General features: G+C 42.8%; 1 protein-coding gene across 1 annotated transcript in view; it reads left to right on the plus strand.

The window, feature by feature from the left end:
* PDE6A (phosphodiesterase 6A) overlaps positions 1-27,225 on the plus strand; it is a 59,828-nt gene that overhangs the window by 13,206 nt on the left and 19,397 nt on the right. The window contains exons 5-14 of the mRNA XM_025434914.2: positions 1,148-1,222; positions 7,469-7,533; positions 14,673-14,739; positions 17,901-17,948; positions 20,640-20,789; positions 21,319-21,462; positions 23,364-23,429; positions 23,646-23,792; positions 24,777-24,884; positions 26,494-26,603. Of these exons, the coding sequence (XP_025290699.1) occupies positions 1,148-1,222; positions 7,469-7,533; positions 14,673-14,739; positions 17,901-17,948; positions 20,640-20,789; positions 21,319-21,462; positions 23,364-23,429; positions 23,646-23,792; positions 24,777-24,884; positions 26,494-26,603 (980 nt within the window). The remainder of the gene's footprint in view (positions 1-1,147; positions 1,223-7,468; positions 7,534-14,672; positions 14,740-17,900; positions 17,949-20,639; positions 20,790-21,318; positions 21,463-23,363; positions 23,430-23,645; positions 23,793-24,776; positions 24,885-26,493; positions 26,604-27,225) is intronic.

Here is a 27,225-nt window from a genome sequence, read left to right on the forward strand (position 1 = left end):
GCCAGGCCCAGGAAAACCAGCAGACAAGTGGCAAGGAAGAGCTTGTGCAGTGTCCCAGTTTTTTCTGAGGCTGTGTGTCCATGCGGTGCCTTAGCTGGACCTTTCTCTCTTCCCTATCTGTTCCTTTGCCAGTTGTTTTATGGGTGTCATTTTTCTTGTTGGAGCACAGCTACAGGTCTGTCCATTTTTGGCACCATTGTTTTTTCTTATTTATTTATTTATTTATTTATTTATTTATTTATTTATTTTAATTTTTATTTATTTATGATAGGCACACAGTGAGAGAGAGAGAGAGGCAGAGACATAGGCAGAGGGAGAAGCAGGCTCCATGCACCGGGAGCCTGACGTGGGATTCGATCCCGGATCTCCAGGATCACGCCTTGGGCCAAAGGCAGGCGCTAAACCGCTGCGCCACCCAGGGATTCTTTCTTATTTAGGCAAGATATTTTTTTTCCTGATTTCAAAAGCAATTAATTTTATTACAGAAAAATTGCTAAATAGAGTCTCACTGCGACTACCCAGAGAAAACTAGTTATGATGCTTTGTTGTGAATTCTTTGAGAGGATTTTCTATGTGTAATTAAGCATTGAAGTTACATGATCTATATTTTTTGTTACCTCACATTATTCACTCATCAATGCAGCAAGGACACCTTTTTAATCAACATATAGACATCTGTAGCATTAGTTAATAGAGGTGCCATAATTGTTTCATAAGTCCCCTCTTACTGGACACTTAGGTTGTTCTTAACTTTCCACAACTATAAATGATCCTGCAGAGGACATCATTTTAACTAAACCTTTGGTCACATGCTTAGCATGCTTAGCAACTTTTTAGACATAGAGAGCCCAATTTCTTTCTCATGTTGACTTCCACAGCATGGAGAGCATTAAGGTGCTCCAACTCAGCTCTTACTTATTGCTTAATGATTAGACATGCTTAGTTCAACAATATCTTGAAGCACAAACATGACCAACATCCTCTGACACTAATGAACTTTGCATCCCTTCCAAGCTTAGTTTTCAATGAACTTTTCCCACCTTCCAAATTTCAGTGATAGGTGACTCATATAGGTGGGTCTTCTTTTCTTAATCTTTTTTCCCTGACCTATTTTCAAGACTGTAATTATTGTCTTTCTCATTCCTAGGAATTTTTTGATGTGTGGCCAGTCCTGATGGGGGAGGCTCCACCCTATTCTGGTCCCAGGACTCCGGATGGAAGGGTAGGTCTCTCTCTGGCCTGCTCAGTATGATCTAATGTTTATTGAAATACAAATGTAAGGCACTGTAGACCTTGCTGACATTTCCTTTTTCACTTATTTATCTTCTCTGGGTTGGGTCATTTCCCTTGAAGTTTTAATAATTGTTCATAATTGCCACGCCTTATAATTTGCAAGGTATTTTTAATATCTTGCTAGAGTTTCATAATAACTTGGTGGGATAGACTAAGGAATAATTAATATCCTCATTCCACAGATAAGAAAATAGCCCCAGAGAGGTCAAGCTATCTGCTCAAAAATTCACCCAGCAAATGTTTAGAATTGCAGACAATTAGAGCTGGAAATAACCTTAATATCTAATTGAGACTGTATAAATTGATAGCTAGAACATCAATTCCAGCCAATAGATAAACCTATTTGGCTGCATACATTTAAAATGCTTTCTTTGGGATGCCTGGGTGGCTCAGCAGTTGAGCATCTGCTTTTGGCTCAGAATGTGATCCTGGAGTTCCGGAATCGAGTCCCACATTGGGCTCTTTGCATGGAGTCTGCTTCTCCCTCTGCCTATGTCTCTGCCTCTCTCTTTCTGTGTCTCTCTGAATAAGTAAATAAAATCTTTTTTAAAAATTTTAAAAATACTTTCTTTTTACTTTAATTTTTTTGAATTTGTAGCTTAACATTAAAAAAAAAAAAAAAAAAACACCAAGATTTATTTCCTCGGACCCACAGTCCCACAGGGTAAATTTTTTTTTAATTTTATTTTTAAGTACTCTCTACACCCAACATGAGGCTTAAACTTACAACCCCAAGATTAAGAGTCACATGGTTTGCTGACTGAGCTAGCCAGGTTCTCCCACAGGGTAAATTTGATGGGAGCCGAGTGACAGCTACCTCCTTGGAACCTGGCCTGAGCTCTCTAGCTTGTCAAAGCCCCCACCACTCCCCTTGTGTACCCCTGCCCCCCAGGCCCCACTCTCATTTATGTTCCTATCAGACCTCTCCAGGCACTGGAGTTTGTGACCTCTGCTTTTATAGCATTGCTATTTTATTTTATTTTATTTTATTTTATTTTATTTTATTTAAGGTTTATTCATTTATTTGAGAGAGAGAGAGGCACTTAATCAACTGAGCCACCCAGGTGCACCCCAGTGCTTTATTTTAAAAGATGAGGCATAAACAAACACCTTAGAGAAGCTGAAATGGTATCTGTGGAGAGGAGATGAGGCAAGGTAACCGGATGTGTCACTCAAATAGCCTAGGGCACCTGTGGAATAACTGGTTGACCTTAGTTGAGACCATATAGTACAAGTAAGCAGCAGAGTCACCCCCAGAATTGAGTTTGAGTCTGGTGCTTGTCCCAAAAGATCTTTTAGCCTATCTGAAATTGTGTAGCGATTTTCTGGTAGGAGGCCTGATTCCCCCAGCCAACGGTAACCCTGCCCCAAATTAAAATGTGCATGGGTGTGCAAGTATGTGTGTGTATAATGGACTTTATCTTAATTCAAACTCAAAGGCATTGAAATTAACACCCTTGCCTGTGAGCTTCATGTACTCACCAGGAAAGATTTCACTCTGGAAATCCATATCATCTGCTGTGCTTCATCCAAAGTATCTTTTTTAACCTGCTCTTGTTCTGCTTCAAACCACTGTTCCACCCACACAATTCCATGATTTCATAACTGGGAAGACTGAGTCTTCAAGTACTGCATCATGTGCTGCTGCTGGAAAGCAACTTGGGGACACTTTTCTTTTTAAGCACAGCCTTTTCTGTCAGTATAGTTGACATGTTACCACTGAGCTTTCTAATTCATATAAGAGCTGGGTTTGTATCTTCTGGAAATTTAGATGTTGAGGACTGGAATAGAGTTCACCATTGCTTTCAGACACCACCAACTTCAGTTAACTTCAATTTCCTAGGCTGTTTTTAATATTCAGCTCTCTGAGCTGAGTCCTGAGGTCAGAGGTCATCTCCAACTCCATGATGGCCAGAGCCATGCTGGGCTCTGAATTATCTGGCTCTTCATCCTCCAGCACCCCAATCTTCAAGATGGAGCCGAACAGAACATATTCTCACAGCACTAGTCCAAGAAATGCTGCCAATCGTTTGATCAGTTCAAGAAGTTTGGCATTCCCCAAGGTGACTAGCACATTTATGGTTAAGACTTTCCTTTCCAGAAACTCTTCCACACCTCAGGTAGCAAGGGCTCAGTCCTTGCAAGCGTATGATGCATTAGGTTGTGATGGAAAAGGCCAGGAGGCAAAGGACTGTGGTTTTGGTTGGTTGCTGACCTGTAGGGTGAACTTGGTCAAATAATCCTTTTGGTCCTCGATGTACCCAACTATGAGGTACTGTCACCAAACTTGTCTCCAAAGTCAGTTGTAGGTCCAAGACACAGCTAGGGAGGACACACACATAGGCCTGAGCTGGGGCCCAAATCCAGTAGAAAAGGACTGACCCAAAGTAGATCTTTTAGAAAGACTGGGCTTGGAAAGAACCAGCCTCAGTTCCAGAGATCCCTGCTCCATCAGCCAGTTGTGTGGCCTTGGGCAACCTCTCTAAACCTCACCTTCCTCATCTGTAACGCCTGGGTAGTCGAGATGGCCTGGCAGGACCATGGTAGCTAAAGCACACCACACACAGACACATAATAGGCAAACAATCATCATGGCTACTGGGGTTGAATCTCATTATCTGCTGGCACTTTACCCGGATTATATTATTTACTCTCCTCAACAAGTTCATAAAGGAAGTATCCTCATGATCTCCATTTCACAGTTGAAGAGATTGAGGTTATGAGGGGTCAGTTTATTTGCACAAATTCAAAGGCAAGCTGCTTTTCTTTCTGCTAAATCATTACAGTTGTGCTTTTTAGCACTCCCTCTGGCCTTCTAATGGCCTCATGCTTTACCTGCCACATTCATGTGAGAAATATAGCTTTTGTCTGGACTATGACCAATTAACCTCCCCAAATCTTGAGTCTAAAGATCTCCAACGGCAGCTACACCTCACTTCATCTCCTTTTAAAAATAAAACATTATACATGTGTGTGTTTTATTATTAAAAAGTTATACAAGCTAATGATGCTTTGTGGAAAACAAACAAACAAACAAAACACCAAAACAGCACTCGTTTAAAAACTGGTATATTTTCATGCAGGATAATTTCGCTCTGGCTATATTTTAAGCTCTTTCAAAGCCTCTTGTGTTATAGCCTTAGCTGCTCAGGTGGAAGGTAACAAAGGTGCCCATTGATGGCTCAGTTTTGACTTTCCAAAGGCTGGTGAATTCTTAACACGAATATGGCTTTAAAGGCAACTTGGCTGAGCTGCAGTGTGTGGAAAAAGCCCTATTTACCTCAAGCACACTGATCTTTTTGTTGCTTTCTGTGAAAGCAAATTTATTCTCCTGTGGGCTTCAGAAAAAAAAAATCAATTTCTAACCTTTCTAAAGGAGTCTCGTACAGACCCCTGGAGAGGGCAGCCTGGGGGAGGGGGGCCAGGGAGCCAGCAGCCCACTTCAAGGAGCACCCCAAGTTCAAGGACAGATGGCCTGAAACAACGACCTGAAGGTCGAGAAGGTTCTAGAAATCAGCCTCCTTTTCCCCACAGGGGGCACTTAGCTATACCCAAGTCTCAGCAGATAACGTTGCCATTTTTGTTTTCAGGAACTGCCTATAGGGTAGAACCTCACTTTAAAAACTGTCCTTAGTGCAATCCGTTTACATCTATTGAAAAAGTGATTCATGAGCAAGTGAAAAGCTCATACTATACAAAATGACGCACCACAGAAATCCAGCCTCCCCGAAGGCAGCCAGTGTGAGCAGTCTATCCTTCCAGAAATGTCCACAGATGCCCAGATAATCCTAGAATTCTACCCCCAGCCCAACCCTCAATAAATGGGATGCTTCTGTTTTGTGCCTCATTTCCTAGCCTGACGATATTTTGGCATCTTCCCTTATCAGCCCAGATACAGCTACCTTGTTCTGGAGACATGCACGGCACGCAGCCAGTTGGCCACTCTCCTAATGGCAACATTACATTGTCTCCAGACTTCGGAAAGCAGTCTGGCTGAGACGCTGGATGGGGCAAACGATGCTTTGACCCACATTTAGAAGGGTGTCTCTAGGGTTCATTACCAATTATGGAATGGCTGGGTCAAAGGAGATACGCATTTTAATCTACGAGGGATTTGACTAACCATCCAACCACAATCTTAGAAGCATAGCTGGGAAGAACTTTGGGGATTATCTAGTTTAAGTTTTAAAATGTTCTGACTGGGGACCCCTGGGTGGCTCAGTGGTTGAGCACCTGTCTTCGGCTCAGGGCTTGACCCTGGAGTCTCAGGATCCAGTCCCATGTCGGGCTCCCTGCATGGAGCCTGCTTCTCCCTCTGCTTGTCTCTCTCTCTCTCTCTCTCTCATGAATAAATAAATAAAATCTTTAAAAAATAATAAAATAAAATGTTCTGAGTGTCTTTAGACCCTTCCACTTCTACAGCGGTTGCCTTGGCCAGCAGCGACTAATGAGGAAGGTAGGACAGGAAAGGCAGTGAGAGGAAGCAAAGAGAAATGCTGGATCGACTTGTGCCCAGCTCTGCCTCCACTGTGGCAGCTGGAACAAACACACACCGCTGGTTTTCCGACTGGGGAAACTGAGCCCCCAAGAGTGCACATAGTAGAACCAAGACTAGAGCATGGGTCTTTTCAGTGGCTGCTAGTCAGGAGAAGCAGAGCTTCTCCCTCTGAAGCCTGAAGAAGGTCATGATCACCTGTCTACCAAATGGGCTTTCAGACACCTTTGGCTGGATCAGGAATTTCTTTTTGTTGAGGTCTCTGAGGAGACCAGGATGGAGCTCAAGTATCTACATTTAAATCTCTAGAGCAGGGCACCTGGGTGGCTCAGTGGCTCAGGTCATGATCTCGGGGTCCTGGGATCAAGTCCCATATTGGGCTCCCTGAAAGGCATCTGCTTCTCCCTCTGCCTATGTCTCTGCCTCACTGAGTGTGTCTCTCATGAATAAATAAAAAATAAATAAATAAATCTCTAGAGCAATACTTCTCAAAATACTGCCCTCAAGGAACAGTTTTGTTTTAATTTCCAATCCATTTTGGACTGATACTTTTTAAAATGTGGTAATATATAACTAGAAAAATAAAAAATTTCAAAGACATACAAAATGTAAATCCCTTACCCCTTTTTTTTATTAGTTTCAGCAGGCCTAAGCTAACTCAGTCAGACTGCTATACAAGTTTCTAAACACCGACTCTCAGTTTCTGTTTTTATGTCAGCATGGAATGACACCTGATAGTTTGCCGGCAGTCTCAGTCTGGGGCCCATCTTTCAAATAACTTTCTTCTGGGTGAGAGTGGATGCAGAGAGTAAAACACTATCTTTGATTAACATAAGATTAACCTTCAGTAGCGTCACAGAAAGAACCCTGAGTATAGGACTCAGGGGCTTTGCTTTTGGCTCACTGTCTACTATAAATGAGTCTCTTCCTCTCTCTGGGTTTCATTTTTCCCATTTGTAAGATGGTTTCTAACCTGCCCATCATAGCTGGGTGTTCAGAGGATCTAATAAGGCAATAGACTTTTCCCTGGAGGGTTAGGGGAAAGGAGCCACCTGCCAATATCGTACTACATGTTAGGAAGTCATGTAACTGAACAGATCTACTTTAAAGGATGGGAGTTTTCATGGTGCAAGGAGGTAGGAGAGATGGAAAGTGGGTTGGGAGGCATGAAGTAAGATGGGGAAGACAGGTCTGGAAGAACTGACAGAGCAGAGAGTAGCTGAGTGATGGGAGACAAGGAGAAAAGGGGGTGGTGACCATGAAGCTGAGCCCTGCTGGGATGGCTGAGTTGACCACAACTCTGAATGGGACAGGAGTCTCCTTTCCACCTCCCTCTCTCCCTCAACTCCAGAAAGCAGTCTTTCTCTCTGTCTCCTTGTACTCACCCCCCAGCTCCCCTTGGAACACTTCCTACCCCTCTTTCCCAGATCCTAGCTCCTGCCTGGCCCCCGTGAGCTGCTTTGAAGGTTAAGCACGCTGAATTGTGAGTCAGCTGAGGACAGTGAGCTCCAGAGGCAGCCGGGATACGCCCTGAGAGGGCCAGGCTGGTGTTTCTGGAAAACCACAGGGTACACGGTAGAGAACAAGCCTTGTCTCATGAACACACTCATGCTGAAGTTCTGGGATCTGGGAAAGAGGGATCTGGCTCTCGAGTTATGTATTTTTTATCTCTTTTGCCAGGAAATCAACTTTTACAAGGTCATTGACTATATCCTACACGGCAAAGAAGACATCAAAGTAATCCCGTAAGTTTCTTCTCAAAACCTGTAGAATTGTAAGCATGTTATCAATGTCCACAAATACTCATTCCAAGATCAACACCCAAGAAGGCCACACATTTAGTTAGAGGCAGGGAGAGCAGTAAGGAGACAGTGTGGAAGAAAGACCATACAGGTTGGGAAAAGAGGCTGGATTTTGAGTCAGCTGCTGGGAGTTCTGGCCCCAGGCCTCAATTCTCCATCTACAGAAAGAGACCGTGGGATCTGATCAGGGTTTTCCAATGGTTTTCTGTGGAGGCAGATCTGGAGCCTGGTCAGGGAGGTGAGGCAAAGGCAAGAAGCTGGCACAGGGAAAGCTCATTCTCTGTTGTCCTCTTCCTACTGACCATGGAGGATAATGAAAGGAAAGAACTTCCTAGAGAGTGAGGCTTCTACCTCCCTGTACATGGTAAGAACTCAAGGCCATTTTAAGAATCTAACAGTTAAGAACCTTCTTTAGTATAAGCTTATCCATTTTTGGTCAGTAGATCACTGGCAGAAACCTAGCTGCCTTATTATTTATTTGAATCCTCTCTGCGTGCTAAGAGGCACACCCACAGTTCTGTCTTGAAATTGGCTCACTTTCTTAACTGAATCGTAGACACCTCCAGGCCAAAGTCAGACTCTGGGATTTACTGTTGGTCACCTTGCTCCTCAAACAGTGAGTATGAGAGGCCACAATGGGAGTTAATCTTGGTCATCACCAGACTGAATGATAATAATCCATCGCACAGACAACGCAGTTCACAAATTTATCTGTAACTGGTTGGGGTTGAGAAGTTGCTTCAAGGGCCTGAGTTTCTGGGTTCTCTCTGTTCATTCCTGTTTGTATGAAAACTGATTTTCTAAGCTTACCCCTTCCTTCCTTCCTCTTTCTTCCTCTTTCTTTCTTTCTTTCTTTCTTTCTTTCTTTCTTTCTTTCTTTCTTTCTTCCTTCCTTTCTTTCTTTTTTTCTTCTTTCTTTCTTTCTTTTCTTCTTTCTTCCTCTTTCTTTCTTTCTTTCTTTCTTTCTTTCTTTCTTTCTTTCTTTCTTTTTCTTTTCTTTCTTTTCTTTCTTTCTCTTTCTTTTCTTTACTTTTTGCATAGGCTCCAGAGCCAGCGTGGAACCCAATGCAGCACTTTAACTCACAATCCTGAGATCAAGACCTGAGCTGAGATCAAGAGTCAGATGCTTAACTGAGCCACTGAAGCACCCCATGTTTTTTTTTTTTTAACCTTTAACCTTGTCAAAGGCATACCCTTTAACCATTCTAACTTCTTTTCTAGGGATAAAAGTTTATTAAACTCATTATCTGTTACCACAGATCACAGTTTCCCCCAGTGTTTTACCACCTGTGCTCAAACATTGTGTCCTCCTAACTTCTGCTAACACTCACTTTGCTACCTTCCACACAGACCATCCTAAGTGGTGTCACCTATTTTAGATTCTTTGTTATGGTGGCACCCTGTCACTGATAGTAATTTTTGTGTCAGCCAAAGCAGGCCAGGCTGTATTATGGCAACAAACCCTTAAGACCTTAGTGGTATGGGCAGCCCGGGTGGCTCAGCAGTTTAGCGCTGCCTTCAGCCCCAGGGCGTGATCCTGGAGACCTGGGATTGAGTCCCACATCAGGCTCCCTGCATAGAGCCTGCTTCTCCCTCTGCCTGTGTCTCTGCCCCTCTCTCTCTCTCTCTCTGTGTGTGTGTGTGTGTGTCTCATGAATAAATAAATAAAATCTTTAAAAAAAGAAAAAAGACCTTAGTGGTATGAACAGTAGAAATTTATCTATCCTCCCTCTCCATGTTAATTGCGGGTTGGGGTGTGGCTGGAGTATCTTGTATGGACTGTAGGCAGGTAGGGATCACAGCTGATAGAGCAACCACCTTTCGAGGTTAACTAACCTTTCGAGGTTAACTAACTTGCCAAAGGGAAGCAAGAACACAACAAAACACACACTGGCTCTTAAACATCCCTCTGGAGGTGGTGCTCTTCACTTCCTCTCATGTTTCATTGACCAGAGTTAGTATAGGGCTGCACCTAACCTCAAGTAGATAGAGAATGCAACCATCCCACAGGCCAAGAGTGAGAGCCAGAATATTCACAACTATCCTAAATGACTGCTAAAGTATATGCCATCTGAACTCAGAGAGGGGAAAACAGAACAGTAAATAAATGGTTAACCAAACCAAGAGAAGACAAAATAGGTTTAGAGAGAACATAGAACAGATGAAAAAAATAAAAAGTACACATTAAGGTGGTATTTAAACCAAAATATATCAATAATTACTTTAAATGTCAATCAACTAAATGTTCTAGTTAAATGATAAAGATTGCCAGACTGGAAAAGAAAGAAGTCTTTCACATTTCATTGATTTTAAGATGCATACTCTTCTACTTTTTGACATTTCTGGAATAGAATCAATGACACTATATAATTTCTGTCAGCCAGATGGCAGTCATGATGTAGGTGTTGCTGCCTGTCTATGCGTGAACTTGGCAATGACAGTTCATATTGCTAGGACTTCAGTTGAGTTATGTGCACTGTTGTTTGTACCCATGTTTAATTTAGTTACCATATAAAGTAATTTAAAGAGGGGTGCCTGGGTGGCACAGTCAGTTAAGTGTTCAACTCTTGGTTTTAGCTCAGGTCGTGATCTCAGGATCATGAGATTGACCCCCACATGGGGCTTTGTGCTCAGCTCAGAGTCTACTTAAAACTCTCTCTCTCTTTCTGCCCCTCCCCTCTGTGCTTTCTCTCTCTCTCTAAAGTAAATAAATAACTCTTTTTCTAAAAAATAAATAACTTGAAATTATATTCTATAATGTAGCACTGAAACAAAAAGTTGCTTTGAAAAGCACAAAAAGATAGGAAAAGGTGTGAAATATAAAAATCTATTTCTAAACTCTAAAAGAGTTCTATTGATATTAATAAAGTAATAATACAAGTTCAAAAAAAACATTGTGTTACTGATTAACTGCAGCATTCTATCTTTCTAGTTGCATGTATGAAATGGTCTGTCAAGGAACAGTTGGCTTTCTAGGTATAAAAAAATATTGTACATCCTGTTTATTAGAAACCCATCTAAAAGAAAAGAATACAGAAAGGTTAACAGTAAAAGAATGAAACAAATATATACTATACAAATGCTAATAGAAAAAATTAATATAACTATATTAATATCAGATAAAATAGACAATATGACAAAGAGAACAAGTAGAGATGTAGTCACTTCTTAATGATAAAGGGGTTAATTCACCTGGCTATTACAGGAAGATATTATAATTCTAAATTTGTATACACTTATTAACATGGCCTCAAAAAGAGAAAAAGCAAAAGCTGATAGTAATATAAGAAGATAAAAGCAAATCCATATTTGCTAATTGATAGGAGGGACAGACTAAAACAGAATATAGGATATTTTAATAACACAAACTTAATCTAATCGGTATGGAGAGAACATCACACCACATTCTCCAAGCTAGAGGACACTCGGTCTTTTCAAGCATATATGTGACACTTAACAAGAACTGGTGATAAAATGGGCCATATATTTATATATTTCAAAAGATTGAAATAATACATGGAATGTCTCTTGGTCACAATGAAAATATTCTGGAAACCAATAACAAAAAAACTGATTAGAGTAATCTTCATATGCAACCATGAAGCTAGAAAATACCTTTAAAAAAGATTTATTATTTATTCATGAGAGACACAGAGAAAGAGGCAGAGACATAGGCAGAGAAAGAAGCAGGCTCCATGCAAAGAGCCCGATGTGGGACTCCATCTCAGAACTCCAGGATCACGCCCTGAGCTGAAGGCAGACGATCAACCGCTGAGCCACTCAGTGGTCCCAAAAATATGCTTCTGAAAGAACAAAAAAGGAGTCACTTCCCAAAAAACTCATGCGTAAAAGAATAAATCAGTGGAAATTAGTAATATTCTGAACTGAAAAATAACAAAAAGATACTATATATCAAAACCTATGTGATGCAGTGAAATCATGCTTAAGGTGAGACTTACAGCCTCAAATATACATATCAGAGGTTGTCAAGGTGCCAACAGATGGTAGGTGTTCAAACTAGGATAATTTGAGGAGGGTTTATATACAAAGGGAAAATTACAGAGGTGTGGGTGGATGAAGGAAGAAAACCACAAGAGAAGGTACTAGTAGTGATGCTGTTATAACCACTCCTGGACCCGAAGAGAGATTTCTAAAACTTGAAGAAAGAAGGGGTCATGCAGAACAGGCCACCTTGAGAGAAGCATTGCCTTTTAGTCAGGGAACAGAGTGAGCCCAAAGTGACCTTGCCAGGGGGGACCCAGGGAAATAAATAACCTCAGCTCGCTGTTCTGTCTTCCTCTAGTCTTTGGCCAGGTCCCCCCACTGGGCCAAACCCAACTAGAACCTAGAAGGCCAAAAGCTCTGTTGATGTAGTCCCTCCTGGCACAGGAAGGAACAGGTTTGAGAGTGGATCTGGAGGGGCAGACAGATGCTATCTACAACATCATCTTAAGAAATCAACAACAAACTAGCAGAAAAATAAACCCAAAGGAAAAGATAAGCAGAAAAGAAGCAAGCCCAGAAATTAATAACATAGAAAAATACAAATGATGGACAAATGCCAAAAGTTGGTTCCTTTTTTTTTTTTTTTTTCAAAAGTTGGTTCCTTGAACAGACTAACGCAATTCACAAATTTCTGACAAGACTAAGCAAGAAAAATAGAAAATCAAATGAGTTATATCAGAAATGAAAATGGGGGTAGGGATCCCTGGGTGGCGCAGCGGTTTGGCGCCTGCCTTTGGCACAGGGCACGATCCTGGAGACCCGGGATGGAATCCCACGTCAGGCTCCCTGCATGGAGCCTGCTTCTCCCTCTACCTGTGTCTCTGCCTCTCTCTCTCTCTCTCTGTCTCTCTCTGTGTGTGACTATCATAAATAAATAAATTTTATAAAAAAGAAAATGGGGGTAGCTTCAATGGCACAAACAGTAAAAAGATAAGAGGATATTTTGTGAAAAATAATTTAAATCTAGATGAGCTAGGCAAATCCCTGGAAAAATAAAACTTACTAAACACAAATTGAGAAGAAATAGAAAACTGTAATAGTCTTACAGCAATAAAATAAATCAAAACCTTCCCACAAGGACTGTAGGCTCAGATGTCTCCAGGGGTGAGTTCTAGGAAATATTAAAGGAAGAAATAATGCAATTCTCATGCAAATTATCCAAGAGGACAGAAAAAGAAATGCTTGGTATAAACTTGGTAACAAAATCCAACAAGGGTTGTATAAAAAAGGAATATTCCGATCACTTGTGAACATAGATGCAAATATTCTAAATAAATTTTAGCAAATTAGAAATGAATAAATTGGGATCTCTGGGTGGCACTGCGGTTTGGCGCCTGCCTTTGGCCCAGGGCGCGATCCTGGAGACCCGGAATCGAATCCCACGTCGGGCTCCTGGTGCATGGAGCCTGCTTCTCCCTCTGCCTGTGTCTCTGCCTCTGTCTCTCTCTCTGTGATTATCATGAATAAATAAAAAATTAAAAATTAAGAAAAAAAGAAATGAATAAATCACAGGGATAAAAGGTACAGCATAAGAAATACAGTTAAGGGTATCGTAATAGTATTGTATGGTGACAGATGGTAGCAACTCTTGTGGTGAGCATAGGATAATGTATAGGGTTGTCAAATCACTATGCTGTACACCTGAAACTAATGTGTGTAACTGTACTTCAATTAAAAATTCATTGAATAAAAAATTCATTATTTTTTTAAATTTTAGCAAGTAATAACTAGAAAGGATTATATGTGGTGACTCAGTTGGGTTTATTCCAATAATGCAGGGCTGGTTTAACATAAGAAACATCAGTCAGAAAAAAAAAAAGAAAAAGAAAAAGAAACATCAGTCAGTACAGTTTACTACATTTAGAGAAACATGAAATACTTATCTCCATAGAGAGTTTTCTTAACTTTCTAAAAAGAATGTCTGTAAATAACCAAGTATCAGCAGAGACATGGAGCAAAAGAAAACTCAAATATACTATTGTATACTCTAGAGTAGGCTCTACTATACTAGAAACAACCACTTCTGAAAATAGTTTGGTTTTACCTAGTAAAGTTGAAAATATGTACATCTTAGAAGATGTACATCTCAATATTTCTACTCCTGAGTACGTATCACATAGAATGGAGAGCAGATATACCAGACTGTGCGTAACATCATTGGTTATATTAGCCTTAAACTGGGGGAGATGCCATCAATAATTGAATGGATATGTTGTGATATAGTTTTACAAGGAAAAAATGTAAGTCAGTAAAACAAATGAATGACAGCAGCATGAAAAAGAGACCAAATGAAATCACATACACTGTATGATTCCACCCAAATGAAATGGAAAAACATAAAATTAAACTAGAGGGTACTGGAAAGGATACTTAAGTAGTCAAACAAGACTGTAACTTATCATCATGTCAGAACACTGGTTACCTTTGGAGTTAGGGAGAGGACTGCCATTGGCAGGGACAGGTCAGGAGTCTCCAAGGTGCTGACAAGGCTGTTCTCAACCTGGGTGTAGTTTAATAGATGTTCACTTTCGAACGATTCATGAAGATCTTGATGCATTTTTCCACATTTATATCTTTTCTCACAGCAAACAAGTATAATCTTACCGTAAAAGAAAGATAATAATACCGAAAATGGTTATATTGTTGTGGGAGGTAAATAGATATGTAAAGCACCCAGCTTAGTGCTCGGTACATGGTAGGAGTTCACCACAGATGAGTTTCCTCACTCTCTCTATGGAATTAAGCTACCTTGCTCTGTGTAAGTACTATTGGAGGGAAACGATGGTGCCTGTTTTTGCCCAATAGTCAAGACAATCTGCTGAATGAATGTTGTACCTTTTCTTGGGTAATCAAACTCAGTGTGCTGCCATAAAATATTGTATTCATCGTGTCTTTTTTCCATGTCTAAATTTGAGACAGTAAGCTGCTTAAACAAGATCTGGGGCTTATTAAGGCCCCGTGGATGTAAGCAGGAGCTGAGAGCCACAAGAGAGTAGAGGGGGGCAAAGACCCAGATTCAAGATTTTAGTCCAACTGTCCCTACAGCAAAAGTGACCAGTTGTCTTTGGCCTTTACAGGAATCCACCTCCTGATCATTGGGCTTTAGTAAGTGGTCTGCCCACTTATGTTGCCCAGAATGGCCTGGTAAGTAATACAACTTTGAAGCTTGAATCCAGTAGAAGAGTGAAAGGATTTCAGATCGAGAGAATGGGAAACACGATGGGAAGCATGGGTCTCTAAAAACTTGATTCTCTCTCATTTCTCAACTTGCTTGACCCTTGGTCCAAGGACATGAACAGAGAATTGACATTTGAGGAAATCTGAAATACACAGAGATGTTAATCCTTAGATGGGAAGGTGCTTAGTCTCACTGACAACTAAAGATACCTACTCATATGTCGGGGACAAAAGCATGGCAGACTGGTCTTCCAGGCTCATCACACACCAAGTCCCAGCCTCTCATTCTAGAGACCTAGTTGCCACTCCCTAGCCCTCATCCCTGCCACATTTCCAACTATACCACCTACAGCAGAGTTTAAATGCCCTACCTCCCACTATGCCCCACTCACTCAGGGTAAAAAATGAAGTAAACAAGACCCTAGAGAGAAGGGTCTTGTCTGTTAGCTGCACATCACCCCCATATTTGAGTCTGATTACCCTTTTATCCTTTTTCAGGCACACACTACTCAATCCTGCTCACATAACAAGAAGTTTATTTATTGAACATTTTCTATGTACCAAGCACTGTAATTGGCTCTGGGGATAGAAAGATAGATGCATCAGATACGGTTTCTGTTCTGAAGTTCATGATCACATGGGGAGATGTTTTAAACAGATTCTTATACTCCAATGTGCTAAGGACATAATAGAGATATACACGGTATATTCTAGGAACACAGAGTAGGAGGCATCTAAACCAGGCTTCACTTCCTAGAGTGTTTGTTTGAGTTGAGTTTTAAAATAAATAGGCACTAGGCAGGTGGGAGCAGGAAAGGGGATCTCAGGTAGAGGCGACAATATGCACAAACACAGGCCTGGAGGTTTGAACGGCATGATATGTGCGGTCCAGTGTTGTTGGAATATTAGGTTTGAGACAGGAAGATGTCAAGAGATGAGGCTTGAGGGGGAGGGGAGTGCCAGATAGCAGTGGCCTTGGATGCCAGGTCATGGGGGTAGGACTTTATTCTATAGGCAGTGAGTTTTTAAGCAAGAGATTGGCATAGCCAATTTTCATTTTAAAAAGATAACTGAGAGATCTGAAGGGATTAAGAGGCAGAGCAAAAAGTACATCCTTACAAGCAGGAGAAGATGAGCATCTCATCAAAGGCATAGGCAGTGACTAGTACTATCCATGGTTAACAGCCATTGAGTACCTATGAGGCATGCAGTAAATACATTTGCTCATTTGACACTCACACAAGTCTGACAGAGACAAGATGGAGAGAGGGAGATTGGGGATCAGATTTAATATCAGGAGGGTAAAACTGGCAGGACTTTGTGATTTTGAGCAGAGAGGGAGGGAGAGAAGAGTCAGAGCCAGTTTCAGGCTTCTGGTTGGATAAGTAGTGCTGACATCAAATTTGGATGTGAGATGAGGAGGTCAGCTTCAGACAAGGTGACACTGAGACATTTTTTCAGCAGCAAATGTCCAGTAGGCAGCCAAAGAGATGACTCTGAAGTTGTGGAAAGAGAGGAGGGACAGAGATGGGGTTTTGGAAGACATCAGGATAGATGTTACTTGAAACTATGTGTGTGGATGAAGTCACCAGGGAAGGTGAGAGGGACCTGGGGTGGGATACTGTTGGATGTCAGCATTTAAAGATTGGATGGAGAAAATGGAGTGTGTGAGAAAGGAACAGAAGGAGGGTTCAGAGGTCTTAGGAGTCCCAGGAGGGAGTAGTGTCACGGAAACCAAGGAAATAGATAGTAAAAATGATCTAGCGAGATAAGAACTGAAAACACTATTGAGTTTGGCAATTAGATCATCGGTGGCCCCAATGAAAGCAGATTTGGTGGTAAGGTGGAGGTAGAAACCTGTGTGTGGTCTGTGAGGTATGGATGGGTAATGAGGAGGAAGAGAATCACAAAAGAAAAAAAGAGGAGAAAGCCTGGACGGTTCCTATGGGACCATGTTTGGTTCAAGGGAGGATTTCATTTTCAAGGATGGGAGACACTCTAGCAAGCTCACGGCTGAGGGGAAAGAGCCCTTGGAGAGGTCGGAGATCAGGAGGGAATAGTGGCAACTAATGGAATTGGTCTAAACAGAGGCCAGAGAGATGTACAAGGGGTAAGCAGTTTTGGAACAGGAGCAAAAACAGCTGACCCCCTGAGACCACAGTATGGTCAGGGCCAATGGGACAGGCAGGGTTACTTCAAGCCCAGATGGTGCCTTTTTGAGAGCTAGAAAAAAGTACCCCTTCTCAGCGGGCAAAAAGAGAAAGACTAGGTGCATGGCCTTGCAAGTCAAGAGCAGGCTGGATTTCAACTCCCAGTCAGCCCTTCAGTGAAACGCTTTTGTGCAGTACACATGCTATGCAACTGTATACCATAACCCCATGCAGGGCTCTGGAGGGATCAGGTTAAGTCTCATATGTATGGTAGGGTAAATTGGTTCAATGCTTAGAAGAGGAATCTGGCAATATAAAACCAAAGCTACAATTTTTTTTCTCATCCTACTTTGGTGTTTATACCCCAAGAAAAAACTCCTTCCTTACAAACAAACAATACCAAACCTAAATGTAATTGCCTTAAAGATGCTTAAAGTAGCCTTACTTGCACTAATAATACCAAAATTGGATACAACTCAAATATTCAACAAGAGAGACATCAAAAATGAGATACTATAATACAGCTATTAAAAATGACAAATTGGGGATCCCTGGGTGGCGCAGCGGTTTGGCGCCTGCCTTTGGCCCAGGGCGCGATCCTGGAGACCCGGGATCGAATCCCACATCAGGCTCCTGGTGCATGGAGCCTGCTTCTCCCTCTGCCTATGTCTCTGCCTCTCTCTCTCTGTGACTATCATAAATAAATAAAAAAAAAATTTTAAAAAAAATGACAAATTGTCGCCTTCATTTTTTCAAAGCTTGGAGCCAAGCAAATGGCAAGAAACACTGTTTATAAGGTAGCTTTTCTGTCCAGCAGCCTCAGTTAATCATTGAAAACCATCTCGAGCATGTCTACCTGATGAAAGAATGTGAACGCCTTGGGCAAGGACGTAGCATTTCTGAAGATAGCACGCAGGGCTTACTGGGTATGCTATAGAATCTAATCATGGCTCCATTATTCCTCTTCACGGCTTTCAGATTTGCAACATCATGAATGCACCTGCAGAGGACTTTTTTGCATTCCAGGTAAGTCATAATTTGTTTGTTCTCTTAGTCATCTGATGTTTTTCCCCCCAAAGAGGGTTAGAATACATTAAAATCCATCTATTTATTGGGAAACAGTTTCAACAAACTGAAAACATGGATGGAAAAAAGTCATGTGCCTATGAAAGTGGGGAGGGAGTTACTTTGGTAAATTCCAAGGTCCTATTTGGTTTTAATATTCACACACTTTGCTTTCTGGACTCAGGACCTTTAGCTATGCTGTTCCCCCACCCCCAAACCATCACATCCTGCCCAAATACTCTCTGCCCTTCCATATAACCTCAAATTGCTATGAAACTTTGATGAAGCTTTATTGTTTCCTCTGGCTAAAATAATTTCTGTCTCCTTGGGAATTTCACGGAATATTGTTTAACACTCCATTTGATTTTGTGCATCTTTTTAACAAATATTTATGGAGGGCATCTTCTGGGCCAGGAATTGACACAGTGCTACATTGGCTGCAATGGTGGACCAGACAGACATCATCTCTGTCTCTAGGGGGCTCATGATTGTATGGGGAGAAAGCCCTGGTGTGCAGGTCAGAGAAGGACAGAGGGAGAGAAGAGGAATCTCTCTGGGAACTTAACTTAATGTGGAAGAAATCAAAGAATGTATCCCTGAGAAATTATATTTGGGCAGCAAAGAAAGGAGAGAAGATTGTAGGAAAGAGAGAGTTTGTTGGTAAGACCTAGATTAGACCAATTACTCTGAGTGAGAGACATAGTGGAGAGTGTCAGGAGGGGATTCCAGAGAAGTAAACCAAGGCCAGATGACACATGGCCTAGAGGGCCTTGCCAGGGAATTAGTTCCTCCTACTATAGTCTCTTTACTTTATCTTTTATTACCCTTCCTTGCTCTCAGATTAATTCCTCTCAGCAAAATATCAGCTTCTTTTGGTCAACGGTTGGGCCTTATCTTTGTTAACATTTTCAGCTCCAGGTGCCCTATCAATATTTGTTGAGTTTAGCATGCTAAATGGAAGAAAAATAAATCATTATTAGTAATCAGGAAATAATTAAAAAGAAAATAAAAATGACTCCTAGAAAAATTAGTGAGTTACTTTTTCACCCCTTGAAGAACGTGATGAGAGAGTTAAGTGAGAATATCCTTCCAAAGTTAAAGCTGTAGGTCTTGTGTTGGGATTTTGATCCTAGCGAGGTGACAAGCCCAAATCGTTGCTGAGAGCTGCTAACCGGATTATCACCATACAGAACCTGGTCTCTAGCCAATTAATTCAGTTTACCCACATTAAGATAACAAATCGGATCTCGTTTTTAGATTCTAGACTTCTTCCTCCAACTCATCCTCTACCAAGTAGCCTGCATAATTTTTCAAAACTCAGGCTGCATCAAGTAACTTTTCTGCTTAAAAATCTTTAATGCTTTCTCGTTTCACTTTCAATAAAACCTGTTTCCTTATCATGGCCTTCAGAAGGAAGGGATTCCCTGAAGGTTAGGTAGAGAGTTGGGGGGAAGGCAGACCTGGAACTCCTGTTCCCTGACCAACAGCCCTTTGCTCTTTAGACTGTAATCTGTATCCTACTAGAGTCACTTTCCCACCAGCTGCTGACTTCCAGTTTTCCCGAAACCATCATCATCATTTCACCGCCTTAAAAATCTTAGAACTTTTGAATTGGAAGACTCTCCGAGTACAGGAAGGCTTCCTTGATTTCCTTCCCTCCTCTGGCTCCCCAAGAACCCTAACAAACTCCCCACAGGCAATGTCATTGCTCGCTTACCTTCTAGATTATGAGCAACCTGAGGACAACCTTTGTGCCTTATTTTGCCTGGGTTTTTTCAGTTTCTAGCTTAGTTCTTTGCACATTGAAAAATGTTTAATATTTTACGAGTTCATGGGAAAAGAGTCTAGAAGTGACCTAGTCGGGTCATCTCCATGTTATAAATTATAAAAGTGAGAAGCTCAAACAGACAGGAAATGACTCACCAAGGGGCACTTTACCACTGATGGAGAAATTTCACCTCCCTTGTCTCATTTGTTCCATGAGGGACACCTTCTTGCTCCCATCCCCATCTGTGGATGAGACAATTGAGGGCAACAGAAAAAAATAACATGCCAAAAGTAGCACAGGAAGTCATATCAAGAGACAAACAAACAAACAAGAACTATAATGATGGCTTGCTTAAGCACATCCATAAGTGATTGTGAGAGACACTGTGAACGATCAGAAGCAGGTGAAACAGTCCAGATTCCTTTTACCTGTTGCCAGAACAGACAGGTGAAAAACAAAGCAGGGAGCCGGTCATAAAGCCAAAGGTTTTGTTGACATAGCTACAATTGGATTTCATAGCCTTGTTTACCACCTACCCACAGAAGCCCTAGTTATTTTGCAGGTCTCATTTTGTAGATATTACCTGGAAAGCATAGGCACTTTTTAAAGAGACCTAAATAGCTGGTGTGGCAGAAAGTCTGAAAGCTTTGACGCACAGAGGCCCGTGAACTATATGCTATTTAAACTCATCGGAACCCCTCTGGACTGTGATTATCTTTACTTTCCTCTGTTGTTGCTCATGTTGTTGATAACGAGCAGATGGAATTATCCTTCCCTTGTCCTTCCCTGACTGCTATTTCTAGGGCCAGTTCTATCCAGACTTCTGAATGAAAGGTCCTCCTGAACAATATCAGATTTGTAACCTACTCTGGCTTCTCTTGTAGAAAGAGCCTCTGGATGAGTCTGGATGGATGATTAAGAATGTCCTTTCTATGCCAATTGTGAACAAGAAGGAGGAAATTGTTGGGGTGGCCACGTTTTACAATCGCAAAGATGGAAAACCCTTTGATGAAATGGATGAGACCCTCATGGAGGTATGGTTTGGGAGGAGGCCTTTGCCACTGGGTTGTGGAGTCGGCTTGTTGCAAGTGTGCTGGGGGCATTCACTTGTGGAGGGGAGGGGAGCTCACCTTGTAGACACTACCCTAACTCAGCCTCAATGGCTTTCTTTGCTTGCACTTCTGCACTCCATGTGTTGTCAGAAAAATCCACCTTCCCTTTACAACAAATTTTAATTAATAAACTTTACCTTTGCAAAAATGAGCAGAAAGTATAAAGTTCCCATATGCCTCCTGTCCACACATGGACACAACACATTCCCCTTGAGTGGAGTTACTACACATAAGAACGATGCTTTATGTGTGTTGGCACTTTATTTTAAAGTACATTCGCATCCATTGTTTTCTGTTCATCCTCACAACATCTCTTGGAAGAGGGCAGCACCTAGCTGATCAAACCTGTCTTATAGCTGAGGAAATGGAATCCTAGAGTCTTGCCCTGAGTCGCAGAGGCATGATAAAGCCTGGATGTTCTGCTTCTGATTATTCTTCTCCTTCCTTTCAGTCTTTGGCTCAATTCCTGGGCTGGTCCGTCTTAAATCCTGATACTTACGAGTCAATGAACAGACTTGAAAACAGGAAGGATATTTTCCAGGACATGGTAAAATACCACGTGAAGTGTGACAATGAAGAGATCCAGAAAATCCTGGTGGGTAAAATTGTATTGTTTCTGCTCTAGCAGGGACTGCACCCTGGAGATGTGGCCAGAGCAATACAGAAGCTCCATGAGGGCAGAGACAGGTGGACTAGACTTGCATAGGGATGCCCGGGCCCCTCACATCGAACAAATGGATGGATGGATGGGTGTACCAGAGAGTCCTACATAATGGCTGATCTGTACAAGTACCAGAGAGTCCTACATAATGGCTGATCTGTGTGGCTTGGCGACAGCCGTATCTAGCAAGCCACCTCAGTGGGGGCCAAATTTTGGCTTAATATCTCTAGAAACTCCATTTTCCACTGTGCTGAGTGAGGGCTGACTTAGGTAGTAGAGATGGAGTCATCCAACCACAGCACCTACTCTGAGAGGAAGCTCTATCTGACAGCCCAGTGGACAATGGTCGGTTTCTCAGAGTCTCCCTCCATGAGGTCAGCTTACTTAGAAACCCAATCAGATCAGAGGAGTTTGGTGAACAAAGAAGTATGACAGAAGGAATTAGATGTTAGTAGGGAGTCCTCACATAATTTCATCACTTTACAGTTTATAGAGCTTACAGTTTATTTCATACTTAGGATATTGTTTGATGCTCGCAACAGTGCACTAGGGTGGGTAGGGTGAGGATTTCTATTCCCATTGTAGATATGAATAAACTGAGGTCCAGAAAGGGGAAGTAACTTGACCCCTAATCACCCAGCTCATTAAATAGGTCTCACTTAAGCTTTATCAGGATAATGTGCAAATTCTCTACCACTTTTATGAATGGGCTGCCTCATGAGGGAGTGAGCACCCTGTCAAGAGAGGTATCCAAGTAGAGGCTGGATGATCATTTGTCAGGAATGCTATAAAGAAGAGTCCTACCTAGGGTAGGTTACTGGATGAGGTACTTTCAAAGATATGTGGCAGTTAGGGACTCATCATTCCTGGGATTTTGTTCTAAAAGAGACCATAATCTTAACAGTAAATTGAGTTAGCCAAATGGCATTGGTTAAGACGCCCAGCTGAGCTCCCCAGACCTTGCTTATAGACCTCACAAGTCGAGACAATACAGGCCAGTGTTTTCACAAGTGATTTCTTAAGCTGGGAAGCTATCACAACAATTTTTATCATTTCATCCCAATAACTGATAAATTCAAAGGACAAATCATCGAGTTTGGATGAATTGACTCACGATTTGCTTGTGCCAGTCTGTGATTTCAGCCAAATGAGGGATATGGGGACCTTATGGAAGGATAGCCCCAGTGAACCCCTGAAAAGTGAGTAGACTATACTCTGGGTCAAGAAATCAGAAACAAGTAACTGGCTCCATGTCCCCCCCTCCGCTGGCTCATGCATGGTGCCGGAGGCCCAGGGAAGGAAGAAACTTGCCCCAAGTCACACAGTAAGTAAGAGGAAGAACCAGGACCATGAGCAAGACCTTCTGACTCCTGGTCAGTAATAATAACAATATCAGCAACAACATTATTTAATTCTAGTACTTACTAGTGTTATGTGCCAAGCACCGCACTAAGGGCCTTACGTGCTTTATTTCATTTAGCTGTACACATGTGTTTTCAAAATGAATTGGCGTAAATCTAACCTGAATTCACCAGTTAAGTATTTATTATCCCCATTTTACAGATGAGGAAATGGAGGATCGAAGGCATTCAGTAGCACTGAGAATAAGTGGCAGAGCTCGAACTTGGACGCAGGTCCCCACAACCCCAAAGCCCAGGGCTTTGAATTTGCCGGTCAACAAATGGTGAAGGGCAGCCTCTCTGAGCTCGTGGCCCCGCTGCAAGTGCTTAGGAGGGAGGAAGAGAATGGAAATGGAAAAGTGGAGGTATCTCTAGACCTCAGATAGAGTAACCAATTTTTTTCTTCTCTCTGTCTGCTACCTTGGGCCCTGACAGAAAACCAGAGAGGTGTATGGGAAGGAGCCGTGGGAGTGCGAGGAAGAGGAACTCGCTGAGATCCTGGTGAGCAGGGCAGAAGGGCCCTGGCCCTGGCCCGGAATAGGGCAGGGTGGCCCCGAGCGTGTGCGGGGCGGAGGGCTGCCCCTGCAAAATCCGACCCTTGCCACCCTGCTCTGATCCTCCCAGCCGGCCTGGGATGGGGACAGGGCTGGGGGCTGCGGGGGAGAGACCCACAAACACTTCGTGCGCTCCGACCACTGGGCTCCCTTCCTTACACAGCAAGGAGAGCTGCCAGATGCAGAGAAATATGAAATCAATAAATTCCACTTCAGCGACTTGCCCCTGACCGAACTGGAGCTGGTGAAATGTGGGATACAGATGTACTATGAGCTCAAAGTGGTGGATAAATTTCACATTCCTCAGGAGGTAAGGTCGAAATAAGCCTCTTCGATTTCCCTTTTTCTTTTTCTTGCCTTTTTTTTTTTTTTTAAACTCCATCTGCAAACAGCGCGCCCTCAGCTTTGAGGATACAAAGCATTAGTCATGTTGCACAGATGAGTCATTTATCAGAAAAGAGACACACAGTTCCTCTGAATGGTGGCATTTGGGGTGCATTGGCTTCTCGAGGTGGGTTGTGAGACGCGGAGTTCTGAAGGCTGGGTATATATAGGAACCTATAGTCAAACAAGGGTGGGAAACGTGGGTGACATCAGTTTAAACAGGACGTTTCCTCTGCAGGACTCCTTCAGTGTGCCTGGAGGGACAGGAAGGTAGGGCTGGTTGGGGGGAGTGTTAAGCTCAGAATTTCCCAGACTTGTTTGATTAAAGCAGCAGTTCTCAAAGTGCTAGCTGAGAATGTATCAGAAGCACAAATTTGGGGCGCCTGGGTGGCACAGTCATAATCTCAGGGTCCTGGGATTGAGCCCCACATGGGGGCTCCCTGCTCAGCGGGGATCTGTGAACCTCTCCCTCTGACCCTCCTCCTTGCCTGTGTTCTGTTTCAAATAAAATCTTTTTTCCAGAAAAAGAAAAGAAGCACAGATTCTCCCTTGTGAACGCATTCTCCTGGCTCTAATGAATTAGAAATTGTGTGTTTTATCCAACCCGTTGGGTGCTTCTGATGGGCACTCAAGTTTGAGAACCACGGATTTCAAGACCCCCTTTGTTTTCCTCCCCTGTAGCTCTCTGGGGCAGTTAGGAAGCTCCATTAGTGGGTTGAGTGGAGTGACTCACACCCACCACGTTTCATAACAAGGCCCATTTTGCTGGTACTTAGCAGTTTGCAAAGTACACTCACAGCGTTAGGGTTACCGCAGCTGTTGCTCCCCACCCCTCGGGCCCAGTGGGGCGGCGGGAGGGCCTCCCCTGGACACAAGGCCCCAGGCCTCACTCCCCTGCCTGTGTTCGCAGGCCCTGGTGCGCTTCATGTACTCGCTGAGCAAGGGCTACCGCAGGATCACCTACCACAACTGGCGGCACGGCTTCAACGTGGGGCAGACCATGTTCTCCTTGCTGGTGGTATGGTGGGAGCGCGGGGGGCTGGGGCTCCTGCCACACCACAGGCCTCTGCACCTCCTCCGGGCAGCAGCAGCTTTGAAGAACATGATGCAAGAGGAGTACATGCTTAGCATACATGGATCCCAAGCACAGAGAATTGTATACAATAAAAAGTGATAAAAGGCCACAGGCTACCCCCCACCCCAGTGCAGTTATTTAGATAACATGGCACAACTCCTTCCAAGTTATCTTCTGGAAGCATCAAGACCTATTTTTACATACGCACACAGAGTTTATTTTGTTTATAACCTACTGAATAATAATATTCTAGAACATGCTTTCTTCGTTTGAAAAACTATATCAGTCACATTCTTCGTTTCATTTTTTATTGTGGTAAAATATACATCACAGAAGACTTACCATTTTAACCGTTCTTAGGTGTACAGTTCAGTCGATGGTATTAAGGACATTCCCAATGTTATGCAGCCATTTCTACTATCCTCCCCTGGAACGTTCTCATCTTTCCAAATAGAAACTCTGTCCCATTAAACAACGATTCCCCACTTCCCTCTCCCCAGCCCTGGGGACCACTTTTCCCTTTTTGTCTCTGTGAATTTGACTATTGTAAGGACCTGATATAAGTAGTCTCCTACGGGATTAGCCTTCTGTGTCTGATTTATTTCACTCAATGTGATGGTTTTCAAGGCTTATCCATGGTATCATTTCATGGCCACATAGTATTCGGTATTGTTCGAATACACCATAATTTCTTTGCCCAGCCCCCTATTATTATTAGACACAGGGGTTGTTGTTGATCTTTCACTGTTGGGAACACTACCATGATGTCCTTGGGTGGACATGTGTATTTGTGTCAGTCTTTTCAGCTCCGAGGGTTCAGAGATTCATATTTCTTTAAAAGTGTTTCCTATCCAGATCATGATGCAAATCTCTGGCCTTGTCCAGTGCGCCTCATCCTCATTTCTTCCCCCATGTCTGGAATGGTTGGGTGGGATAGGCACTAGGACATCAAGGCAGGAATATTGGCCAGGCCACCACAGAAGACGACAGTGACAGCACTGAGACTTGATTTCTTTGACTCACAGAATCAGCATCACCTCTTCAGAGCTCTTCCCCACCCTGTTCTCTAACACTCAGCATAAACAAGAAGTATTTGAAAGAGACTTAGGGAAAGATTCTTCTGGGCTGTGCTTAAACCAATAGACCAGTTTGGAGAGATTGCTTTGCCACTCTGGGCATATTCAAAAACCCTCCAGATCCTAAAACCTGGCAGCTACAATTTCTCAACAGTCATTTAGTCCAGTGCCTACTACCTCCAGGGTGCAGACTGGGATACTGAGGCCCAGAGGGAGACGGGACCAGTTAAGGTCACTCAGGAGTAGGGTGACCAACCATCTCCATTTGCCTGGAACTGTTCCAGTTCTAGTACGGAAAATCCCATATCCCTGAAAAACCCCAAGTCTCAGGTAAACATCTGGCCATGCTATTTATTGTGCCAGGGATAGAGCCAAGGTCAGACCTGTGTTTCCAAGTGCCAGGCCCTCCCCCTCACACCTGTTTGCTTCCAACCCTTCAAGAAAGGAGTGAGTGGCACCTCTGATTGCTCTTCCAGACCGGAAAGCTGAAGCGATACTTCACAGACCTAGAGGCCTTGGCCATGGTCACCGCTGCCTTCTGCCATGACATTGACCACAGAGGCACCAACAATCTCTACCAGATGAAGTGAGTCAGCCCTCATGGTCCCCTCTCTCTACCTCCTGCTCCCATGATTCATTACCCAGATCTAAAGACTCTCAGACAGAGAGTCACTGGCCAAGGGGAAGTCCCACTGTCCATAGCTTCCTACTTCCTCCTGCTCTGTGGCTCTTAGTAAACTCCTGTGATAGACAGAATAATGACTTCCAAATATATCCAAATATATCGATGCCCCCATTCCTGGGGCCTGGGAATATGTTGCCTTCTATTCAAAGGGACTTTGCAGATGTGATTAAAGATCTTGAAATATCCTGGATTATCCATGTAGTTAGAAAGGTCCTTATAAGAGGGAGATGGGAGGTCAGAGACAAGAGAGGATGCTATACCATTGGGTTTGAAGATGAAGGATGGGCCACAAGCCAAGGAATATAGATGGCCTCTAGAAGCTAAGAGCAAAGGGAACGGATTGTCCCTTAGTGCCTCCAGAAGGAAAGCAGCTCTGTAGACCCATTTTAGACTCTGAACTCCAGAGCTATAAGATAATAAATCTTTACTACTTTAAGCCATTAACTTTGTGGTAATTTGCTATAACAGCAATATATGGAGTAGGGTCCCTCCCACTCTCCCTTTCTACCTGCTGAATGAAATT

Source organism: Canis lupus, chromosome 4, assembly GCF_003254725.2.
Source record: "Canis lupus dingo isolate Sandy chromosome 4, ASM325472v2, whole genome shotgun sequence".
Taxonomy (NCBI): domain Eukaryota; kingdom Metazoa; phylum Chordata; class Mammalia; order Carnivora; family Canidae; genus Canis; species Canis lupus.